At 37.9% G+C, this 12,089-nt stretch overlaps 1 protein-coding gene across 1 annotated transcript; it reads left to right on the top strand.

Moving 5' to 3' along the window:
* The first annotated feature begins 279 nt into the window (after positions 1-279).
* On the top strand, positions 280-10,873 carry LOC129954151 (eukaryotic translation initiation factor 3 subunit C). The gene is made up of 4 exons (XM_056067869.1): positions 280-348; positions 595-725; positions 789-2,029; positions 9,160-10,873. The coding sequence occupies exons 2-4, from the start codon at positions 627-629 to the stop codon at positions 10,529-10,531; spliced, it is 2,712 nt and encodes a 903-aa protein (XP_055923844.1). The 5' UTR covers positions 280-348; positions 595-626; the 3' UTR covers positions 10,532-10,873.
* Positions 10,874-12,089: the final 1,216 nt, after the last annotated feature.

The following is a 12,089-nucleotide window of genomic DNA, read 5'->3' as shown; positions in this document are numbered from 1 at the left end:
TTATTTATTTATTTTTAAAATTTTGACAGTAGTTCGATTAATAGAGTCACAAAGGTTTTCGGCTGTTACTGGAACACCCCTTATTTTAAAGAGTGGTCTTCGGTTGGACGCAATTTATTGTGTAAAAAGCCAAATTTCATTGCATTAGAGCCAAACTACCTTGACAGAAAAATAAAACCATAATTTTAATGCAGTTGGCACAGCACCTTATTTATTTATTTTTCACCCAGAAAGCTGCTGTACGGTTTTATTAAATATACATCTTCAAAAATGCTCGAATGGCAACTCCTTCAAAAGTTTGCTTTTGGCGTTAATGTCAGTAAACGTCACACTCTTCTAGGATTTTTCGTAAGTTTTTCATAATTTTCTTTAATTTTACACCACAAAATATCTCAAATCATAGTAAATTTCCTACTTTATTGTAATAACATCAAATATTAACGATTACGTATGTAAAATAAGTCCTATGACTGAAATAAAATTAGGCTCTGTACTGTCGCGGTGTGGCATCATAGCCAACATGGCGACATTTCCTAACCTCATTCTATACACACCTAGTCTTGCAAAAAAATATAAGATTTTTTCTCGTTTTAGCAAAAATACCGAATAACTAGAGCAACTTAAAAATGTCCAAGTTTTTTGCAACCGGAGCTTCCGATTCCGAATCTGAATCTAGTGAGGAGGAGGTACAGGCACCAGCATTTGGAAAGCAACAAGCTTATGCCGTAAGCTATTTAATTGAGTTAATTTTTGAAATTATCATTAAGCGAACACCTTTTACATTTTAGTATAGTGATGATGAAGTCGAGGAGAAACGTGTTGTGCGTTCAACAAAGGAAAAACGTTATGAAGATCTTACCAGTATCATCAAGAACATTCGCAACTACAAGAAAATTAAGGATTTGTCCAGTGTATTGACCAGCTTTGAGGATCTTTCTCGTGCCTACACAAAGGCTCTGCCGGTCATTTCCAAAGAGGAGAATGGAGTTACTCCTAGATTTTACATTCGCTGTTTGGCCGAATTAGAAGATTTTATCAACGACATATGGGAGGACCGTGAGGGAAGGAAGAACTTGAACAAGAACAATTCAAAATCTCTCGGTACATTGCGCCAGAAAGTCAGAAAGTACATCAAAGACTTCGAGGAACAATTAACCAAGTTCCGTGAAGCTCCCGATCAGGAGAGTGAGGAGGAAGAGGAACGTCCAGAACCCGATTCAGAGAGCGAAGAGGAAAGAGCTCCAATAAAGGCTGTATCATTCAGAAAAGATGTAGAGAAGGTTGCTAAAGCACCTAAAGATGAAGATTCGGACGATTCGATTGATTGGGGATCTGACAGTGAATCGGAGTCTTCGTCATCGGAGGACGATGGTCAATATGTGAGCATGAGAGATCGTTTCAAGAAGCGCACCACCGATAAGGAAGAAAAAGACGACGATGAAAAGACAAAGAAAGAGAAGAAGGAAAAGAAGGTGAAGAAAGTGAAAATCCATGGCAAGCGGGAAGAAGACGATGAGGAGGGCGAATGGGAGACAGTTACGAAGGGATCGACTGTCGAGAAACCTAAGATGTTTGCCAAGGACGCAGAAATCGATATCAATCTTGTGCTTGCTAAGTTGAATGAGATAATGTCGGCTCATGGAAAAAAACGTACTGACCGTCGTGCTCAAATTGATTTGCTCTACGAGTTGAAGGATATCGCTGAAGCAAACAATCTTGGTAATGCCGTCGCAGTGAAGATTCGATTCAGCATCATTTCGGCTATCTACGACTACAATCCAAAGATATCCGAACCAATGAAGTTGGAACACTGGCAAAAACTGTTACAGGTTATGCCTGATATGCTTAGCATTTTGTTAGCTAACAATGATATCATCATGACAGAGAATGTCGCTGAAGAGGCCGAAGAATACAGCACCTCACCTTATTACATTCGTGGTTGCTCATTGGCCGCTGTTGAACGATTGGACGATGAATTCACCAAGTTGTTGAAGGAGTGCGATCCACATTCCAATGACTATGTTGCAAGGTATGTTTTTTTTTTTTTATTTTAAGTTTGAAAGAAGGAATATTTTAGAATGGGAAGGATTGATTATTACACTTTGGTTGGACTGAGATCGAATTTTCTGTTTATGTACATCCACACTATTTCTAATAGACCAGCTGTTTTGGCTTTGAGTGAAACCCAAGTAGGAATTTTGTATTCATGGATATTCCTTGGTATAATTATTCTTCCCACACCATGGGGTCGCAATATATATTAGCAATGATGTTGCATATCAACTTTTACCACAATACGGTCACTGTACTAACTCCCTTAACTCCCAACTTAATTTCATGTAGTTAAAACTTTCCGTGAATAAGCCCAAACCTGGACAGAGTTTTGACTTCTCAGGAATTTGATGCTCTGTTTGACTCCATACAAAGAATTGTCTACCTGTATCCTCATACTGAAATCTTTATTCCGGGCGATTTCAATGTTCACAATTCTTCGTGGCTTCCATTCGGGCCAGACAACGCCCGAAGAAAGTGTGCTGACATTTTTGCTGCTTTTAACCATCAGCTTGTCAATGATCCTACTCAGACGTTAACGGCCGAGCAGAAAATACACTTGACTTGTTTCTCACTTCTGATCTTATAAATACACAATCAGTGTATTGACGCCTCTAAGCACATGTGACCAAAGTGTCATAACTGCTAATTTCTCGTGTCAAACAAATCCAGTTAAAGAAAAAGCTCCAAAGAGAATCGTTCGGCATTACGAGATAGCCAACTGGGACGGTCTCAATAATTTCGTTAGAATCTTTAACTGGCCGCTATGCTTCCTCGGTAGCGACGTAGACTCCAGTGCAAATATGACTTCTAGTATGATTCATCTGGGAATGGAAACGTTTATCCCGAATAGGCTTAAAAGTATTAAACCCAAGGTTAAATCATGGTTCGATTTGAGCTGCTAAGAGGTTATCAAGGAGAAAGAGGTGAGCTTCCGGTGTTTTAAAGCCAACCCAACTGAGGAAAAGCGGAAAAGGTTTAAGCAAGCCAGGCAGGCCTGCAACGCCTACATTCGAAGGACCAAATTTGTACACGACAAAAAATTACGGCGAAAAATACTGCAATGTCCCAAAGGCAGTAAGAATTGTTGGTCATTCGTAAAAAACATGAGAAATTCTCCTCGGTTCCTACGCTTGTTGTCAGTGACACTCCTATTGTTAGCTCTGTTCATAAAGACAACTTATGTCATGGCTCCCCCGTACTCGAACTGTGGCGAGATTTCTTAAAGATGTCAACATTCATAAATCCGCTGGCCCAGAAGGTATCCCCGCTATTATTCTGAAGAGCTGTTCTTCCACGCTAGCAAAACCACTGTGTTAGCTTTTCCATCTATCCTATTCATCTGGGCTCGTTCCGAGTATTTGGAAAACTGCATTTGTTCAGCCAATACCAAAAAAAAGACGAAGCTTCTTCTCCCAAAAATGATCGACCAATAGCACAAACGTTTCTTCTTTCCAAGGTCATGAAAACGCTGGTTAATTATCAGCTTAGGCAATATCTTGAGGAACAGAAGCTTCTTAATGACCGGCAATACGGCTTTCGTAGCAAAAGGTTCACTGGTGATCTCATGGTTCATCTCACCGCACAGTGGAACAAATTTGTACATCGTTTTGGAGAAAGTAAGATTAATGGGCTTGACATTTCAAAGGCATTTGATAAAGTCTGGCATGTTTCTAAAACCCAATGCAAGAAATTTTTCTCCCCGTCTGATCTGGCTACAATCTACAAAACCTGTTGTACAAAACGTCCGAAACTTGAATATAACTCTCATCTTTGGGCTGGTGCCCCAGTAACTTATTTAAAACTCCTGGACAGTATTTAAAGAAGAGCGTTTAAAATAATTGGTGACATTAACATCATAAACTAATTTACGTCACTTGAACATCGATGAAAAGTTTCTTGTCCTACCCTCTTTTGTTGCATTGCTCCCCTCAAACAATTTAACCGAATAACCGCTCTTCTAGGAATGCCCATCAGTTTACCCTTGAGCCCAACTTCGGCCGTACTATGAAGTACAGAGATTCATTTTTTAGCCGTACTACGTGAATGTGGAATGCATTGCCACGCTCTATCTTTCCTTGTCATTGCAATATTCAAAATCAATGTACACCGGCACCTCCTATCCAACCCTTCCCTCTTTTCTTAATGCTCAAACTGTGTCATTGGCATATTAAAGTATACAAAACGCTTTTAGTGTTCGCTATTATAAAAAAAGATTGTGGTTATTTAATGCTAGTTTTAACTTATACAATTTAATAAATTAGCTGAGTTCATGAATAAAGACAATATCATTATAAACCCTTCTTTACGGCGGAGGATGTATGTATTTGAAGAAGCTTTATTTGATGTTCATAAGGAGGAAGGTTATAAGAACCATGTAGCTTTCTTAAGGCGAAAATTATGAAGTTGCGTTCAACAGATTCAATCCTATTCTTTTGAATCTCGTAAAATGATTCCATACCTGGGACGCTTTCTCAAGATGGGGCGCAACAAAGTGTCATAAAGAACGAAAGTAACATAAGGGTCTTGAAAATCATTAGACCAACGTTCAACGAATCCTAACATAGGGTTAGCTTTACTTACGATTGAATTAATATGCTCCGTGAAGTCGAGATAAGAATTAAAAAGAACTCCAATATCCTAAAAACTATGAACGCGATGTATAGAATGTTGCGATCTTTTATAATCAATTGAACTATGAGTACTTTTTTTTAGATGTGTCGATCTTAAAGAGATTTTATACTTTTTTTTATACATAAAGGCGTACATCACTGATAGACAATATAGAGTAGTGGTCCTAAATGACTATCCTGTGGAACTCCTGATTTTTCAATGAAATGTTGGGAGAAAAAACTTCTGAATTTAACTAGATAAGATCTATTTGGAAAATAAGAAGAAATACATGTAATGAATTGAAGGGTAAACCTTATTGCCTTCAGCTTAAATGTGATGATATCATAAATATTTGATATATACTTATGCAAATATGTATGTACAGTTGCTAGAGTACTAAAAGATCCGGATAGTATCCCCGCTATTGTTCTGAAGAGGCGTTCTTCAAAGCTGGCAAACCCAATGCGTAAGCTTTTCCATCTGTCCTACTCTACTGGTCTCTTTCCGAGTGGATGGAAAACTGCATTTGTCCAGCCTGTCACTAAAAAAGGAAAGGCGAAAAATGCTGCTAAGTGTTTAGGTTTTCTCCGACGATGCAAGAAGTTTTTTACCCCTTCTGATCTGGCTATAATTTACAAAGCTTTTATTCGTCCAAAACTTGAGTATAACTCTTATATTTGGGCTTGTGTCCCAATAACGTACTTGGGTCTTCTGGATACATCGTTCTCTTACCGAGAAATTTGCTTCTCTTGAAAACCCCCGCATGGTCTCACCCCTGTCATTGTCTTATCGTTATTTTTATAAACAATGCTCCAGCGAAATAGCCAGTTGCATTCTACCCCTTACACAATTCATCCGTAATACCCGTACTGCTAGGAATGCCCATCAGTTTACCCTAGAGCTAAAGAGCTAAATTACTAAAGATGTAATATCCGTACAAATATTGTATGTGGCAGATATTGAACCCACGAACTCCGACATAACAATAATACGCACGAATTAAAATAACAAAATTCCCACTTCATTTCGAAACTTTTGAAATAAAGTTCATCAAAATGAACAAAAAGAAATCATCGTTTTTATGTCAATTTCTAAGTTTCAATTTTGTTCAGAAGTTATGTAAACCTAAAGTTAATTGAATTCATGGTTTCAAATTGTATGTTGACTTGTACCGTTCACTTTTATGTAAAAAAAAATCTCAAGTTTATATTATGCCTTAGCTTAAGCGCTCAAGCGAGAAGGCGCTACCATGCTGTTCTTTTCAGAAAAGTTCCAACATGCGCCGACCATAGGTTCACTGTTTCCCGAACTGGAATGTTTTTTTCATTTTTCCAAAATGTTAATGAATACTTTTTATTTATTTATTTAATTGTCTATAAGTACAAACTTATCAAAACGGCGCACTACACCGCTAATTGGATCCCAGGCTAGGTTGCCTTGTAATCATTATAAATTTTACAAAAGCTTTTATGAATTTTAAGGCATTGGTTTAGCCATCAGCTCGACTGGTAACTTCAATTGAACAAAGTACATACATAAGTATGTATGTATGTATAATGGTATGCAATTAAAAAAGGAAAAAAGGTATGATTTGATTGTATAAATATTTGCATTGTATGGTTTATGTATGTTCCGGTATTATAAGTATTTTGTTTTTACAGGGTTCGCCCAATCTGATACATTTAAAATTTCAATGGTTTTCTGAACTGATAGGGATGGATTACCAAAGCTTCTTTGCTGGTTAAAAATTGGACACAAACTGATGAAATGAAAGTAATATTCTTTAGCTCTCAAGTTACATAAATTGCAAAATTATTCAAAGCTTCCGTTGTATGGTTTCCCATTTAAATGTAGAAGCTCGCCTCTTGATTTCAAAATTAGGGCAATATCTCTATAGGAGAAAAAATCTTGGAAGTAGTTCTTGTCACATAAGTTGTAATTAAGCTGGCTATAGGGTAATCTGCTCTCCGATTGACGTGCATTTTCAATCATCTGATTTCGGTTAGATTCTTCAAGTTTTTGAATGATTTCGTAGAACTTCGTTTTTGTCTGAACAATACTGCACAACTTCTCCTTAGGAAGCAGCAATGTTTTCCCATGTCCTCATCCACCAGTCCTTATTCCGAATTTCGAAGAGCATCATTATCTTACATAACCGAGTTTCCGGTAGACCAAGCACTTTAATTAAATATTCACCCTGTAACTTTAGACTTAAAGTAAAAAGTTTTAGCAGGACTGTTTCCAAATAAATTGAATAAATTGGTGCGGTTAAGGAAATATTGAATACTTTCTTTAAGAAATTTCTTCGTATTCTTGCATACCCTATATTAAGCTTTGTGAAGTTTTTGCTTTTTCTACAAGGTTCTTGCATTAAATCAGGGTTGGATTTAGTTAAACTCCTAAATACTTGTATTCTTTCGATATTTCTAAACGATTTCCATTAAGTATTCAAACCTAACCATTATTCATAAAACATACACATTTTGTATTCATCCGCTCTAGAATACCTTTGAATAAATTATTATATCTTGCAGAACCGGTTAATATGGTGAGGGAATGCGATGTGTTGATGCAACACAATTTGTAAAACGTCGAAATAACCCTTTGTTGTTAATATCACCATTGGATAAATATTTTTAAGAAAATTTAATTTGAACCTATTTTTATGTCTATACAAATTTACCAACTTATTGACTTAAACTGGCTCTAAAGTCCTTGCTGATCTAGGGCCCATCTAATAAACTTATCCATCTACCTCGCTCTCTAATTCGATGTTTCCAGTGGTCCACTCCTAGTAGGTTGAGGTCACTTTAAAATTGTGCCTGCCGCCTGCACTTCTGTGATGTACTGTTGAGATAAATTCAAAGACTTTTCGGCGCAGACTCTATGTGACCCAGCCTTCTCAGGAATTTAACTTTTATCTTCCTGACTTAGTCTAGGTTGCTGTACAGGCCTGTACATTCCATACGGTGCGTGTGTCTCTGGTAGCGTTTTCTGCATTCATATCGCAGCCTCAACTTCTCTGATGACCTCCAAGTTGTCTTCGGTCTTCCAACTCGTCTATTACCCTGGGGATTCTATTGGACGGATTGTTTTGCTATATTGTCGTCAGATTTCCTCAGTGTAGGGGTATGGATGTACGTCCAATTTTTTCTGTCCGGTCCTATTCCAGTTTCTATAGATATGTTTGCGGCCACCAGATTTTCAGAATAGAGCGCAGACAACGGTTAACGAAAGCTTGTACTCTGCTTAAGATGTTGGCAGAGCATTTCTATGTTTCAGAAGCATATAACAGCACTGATTTGACATTGGATTCGAAGAGTTTCAACTTGGTGCGTAGCGATATTTTGCTAGAGTTCCACACAGGAGATAGGATTCCAAATGCACAACGGGCTTTGTTTATTCTACTGTTAAAATCCAGGTCCGTTCCGCCATCGAGAGCTATAAAATTTCTGAGATAATTAAACTGCCTTACAATAACTTGTGTGCTTTAGACCGTGGTCATTACTTTATTCTTATTTGTATTAATCCTTAAGCCAGCCACCTCTCCATTCAATTGCAGTGAACCACTTATCTGATTTAAGCCTGCCGTGTTGTGTGTCATGAGACATTTATCGTCAGCATAATCTATGTGGCTAAGCTTGTCAAACAGACTCCATTGGATACCGTGTCTTTCATCTGTACCGAACGTGGCAGTCATCACATCGTCAATCACCAGCAAAAACAGAATTGGTGACAAGACATATCCTTGACGCACATCGAAGCTGTCGAAAAGCTGTCCATTCTGCAACACAAAACACCTTCCGTTGTTTAAGATTTTTTAAATGACAGCGACAATTTTCTCAGGGATTCCTCGCGCAATAGATCTGCAGATGCATTCACGATTGAACCGATCAAACGCCTTCTTAAAGTCTAAAAAAACTTAGGTACAGCGGTGATTGGTACTCAGATAATTGTTCGAGTATGATTCGCAAGATGTTGATGTGGTCGACGCATGATGGGCCACTGCGAAACACCGCTTGGTGCCTATTGAGGGTAGACTCGATCTTGGACTTAATCCTCTCGAGAATAATAGTTGCCATTAATTTCGGAAAAACGGACAGAACTCTGATACCACGCCAGTTATTACAGTTTTTGAGGTTTACTAGCTTTGGATACTTCACAATAACTCCATCATTCCAGTGCCTTGGGTAAGTTTCACTCTCCCAGACAGCCTGCACGAGTTTAAGCAAAGTACGGGAAGCTGCCTCAGGGTCTGCTTTTAGGAATCCTGCGGGAATACCTTCAAGTCCAGCTGGTTTGTTTTTCTTTAGAAGATGTATCGCATTACTTATCTCTACACTTGTTGGGGGAGGACTTTAGGTGTCAATACCCCTAGAAGATCTGCGCATGTTGTTCAATTGTGATAGAAACCAACATTTCTATATTAAAAAAAAAAAACTGTTGCAATAATCGCCTCAATTATAAATATTTTTTTTCTTTTGTTTCTTATAGACTTAAGGATGAAGTTGCTGTAACAAAAATTATCGAGAGTGTTTTGAAGTACTTTGAACGCGTTGGTGATAATAACGAGCTGTGCAGAGTTTACCTGCGTAAAATTGAGCATTTGTACTACAAATTCGATCCTGAAGTTCTAAAGAAAAAGAATGGTGAGTTACCTGAAACTACCAAGACTTCCGTAGAGGTAATGGAGAAATTGTGCAAGTTCATATACTCAAAGGACGATACAGATCGTATTCGTACCAGAGCTATATTGGCGCACATTTATCATCATGCAATGCACGACAACTGGTTCCAAGCACGTGATTTGGTACTTATGTCCCACTTGCAAGACAACATCGATGTTGCTGATCCTTCAACCAGAATTCTGTACAATCGTATGATGGCAAATTTGGGATTGTGTGCTTTTAGGCAAGAAAATGTCAAGGATGCGCATCATTGTTTGGTCGATCTTATGGTTACTGGAAAACCAAAGGAGTTGCTTGCTCAAGGTCTATTGCCACAGAGACAACACGAACGATCTGCTGAACAGGAAAAAATCGAGAAGCAACGTCAAATGCCCTTCCACATGCACATTAATTTGGAATTATTGGAGTGTGTTTACTTGGTGTCAGCTATGCTCTTGGAAATTCCTTATATTGCAGCCCATGAATTCGACGCCAGGAGAAGAATGATAAGTAAGACATTCTACCAACAATTGCGTTCCTCCGAGAGACAACCATTGGTTGGTCCACCAGAATCGATGCGAGAACATGTGGTAGCAGCCGCCAAGGCAATGCGGTGTGGAAATTGGCAAGCCTGTGCCAATTTCATTGTCAACAAAAAGATGAACACTAAAGTATGGGATTTGTTCTACGAGGCAGATAAGGTTCGTGAAATGCTAACCAAATTCGTCAAAGAGGAAAGTCTTAGAACTTACTTGTTTACCTATTCGAATGTGTACACTTCCATAAGCATCCCATCATTGGCACAGATGTATGAGTTGCCAGTTCAAAAGGTCCACTCTCTTATCAGCAAAATGATCATCAACGAGGAGCTTATGGCAAGTTTGGATGATCCAACAGAGACTGTTGTTATGCACCGCTCGGAACCCTCTAGGCTACAGGCTCTGGCCATGCAGTTCACCGACAAAGTCACCAACTTGGTAGATGTCAATGAAAAGGTCTTCGACATGAAGCTGGGCAACTTCTTGCAACGTGGAAACATGGGTAATCGGGATCGTGGTTACAACCGCAATCAAAACAACCAAGGCGGTAACTGGGGAGGTCAGCGCCGAGGAAACCGTAATCAACAAGGTCGCAACCAACGTAACCACCATCATCAGCAGCAGCAACAGCAACAACAACAAACTATTGAAGAAGAGTAGACTACTACATAAATTCTTCATTCAAGAGCGCATTTCTTTAATCCACTTTCACCAGGAATCATTTAAAAACTAGAACAAATAATGTCGAATTATGGTAATAATACCAATTGGTGTGTTTCCCGGCCTAGGGCAGAGCAATCAATTGTTTGTGTTCTACCTTAGGCCGGGAAAGGGAATAACATAAGCAACGCGTAAGTTATTTAGAATGGGTGTTATTATGTATTCATTTTTTTTACTTTAAAATTTGATTCTATTGTTTTTATTTGTAATTGATAAATAAATTTCATAAAAAGCGCTGAAAAATAAAATAAATGTTGTCGACTTGTTTTTGAAAAAGTTTAATTGAATTTTTACAATATTTACAATACTATAGGGTTATTCAATAGAGAGGTGTCAATGTGAAAAGTCATTGCCCTTAAATCTGTTGAAATAATGTCAAGTTAACATTTAGGCAGCGAAATATAACTTTGAAGTCTTCCGAGCCACAATCGAGACCATTTTAAAAACACCATCTTGTTTGTTGTTTACTTATTTTGTCTGTGCGTACATTTTTATCAACAAATTATACTACTGTCAGTCATTTTGCAGCTGCTAACGGTGTCGTAAGATTTTATTTTACGAATCAAACTTCGTAGCCAATAGGTGTTTTTCTCTTTAAGCTCAGATCAGATAAGGGAACTCAGCTGTCAAAAACAGATCTTTGATGATTGTGTTTCTTTTTTCAACTATGCTCAGAATAAACTGTCTTGAGTTAATGGAGTAATAAGCTGAGCGTTGTTACAAAAAAACAATAAAAAGACAGAAGTAGTTATTTTTTATTTTGTTAGAAATACATTATAATTCTTTTGTTTTAATTTAAAAATTTGTACAGATCAATGCTTGAAATAACAATACTCAAACAACGCTCAATCTGCACCTGAATAAAGTGATTTGTTATAAACCATCGTTTCAAATGCAATTTGTATTAATACCGGCATAAATACATGAATTTGTAAATGAGTATGAGTATCGACGAAATTAAAATAAGTACACACGGGACCAAAAATCAAAAAAAGTATTTTCCTGTTTAATTGCTTAGAACTTAAAGCAATTAAACCAGCTCCTTAATGTTGCAAATATACTTGAAGAATCTTAGCTTATTTGGAAACCCAAATACCAATATAAAACTATTTATAAAAAGTGCGTATTCGCTACAGTGTACATTTGAATATTTAATCGTCTTCGTTGTTTCGAGTTTCTAAAACACTTGCTCAAATGTGTCCTTTGTGGAAACCAAGGGTCCAACAAATGAAACAAAAACAGGCCAGCCACAAAGCCGACAGAAGTCGAACAGTTCGACAGGCTCCAACACAAAAATTCGTGGATCCCAAATTTTCCTACGCCCAAATGGTGTCAGAGAATGTTAACACGAGACAGGCTCCACAAATGGTTGCCCCAAAGGCCCCTGTGCCTAAGCCACCAGATGTGCAGCCTGACATTATAGCCTTGTTTTTGGCCAACTAACAGGACTGCAAAGTCAGATAAAGGAGCAAGGCAAAAGGGTAGATCATCTCTGGTC

This window comes from Eupeodes corollae, chromosome 1, assembly GCF_945859685.1.
Source record: "Eupeodes corollae chromosome 1, idEupCoro1.1, whole genome shotgun sequence".
Taxonomy (NCBI): Eukaryota; Metazoa; Arthropoda; class Insecta; order Diptera; family Syrphidae; genus Eupeodes; species Eupeodes corollae.
Note: the sequence above shows the minus strand (reverse complement) of the source record. Positions and strands in the feature narration are given on the sequence as shown.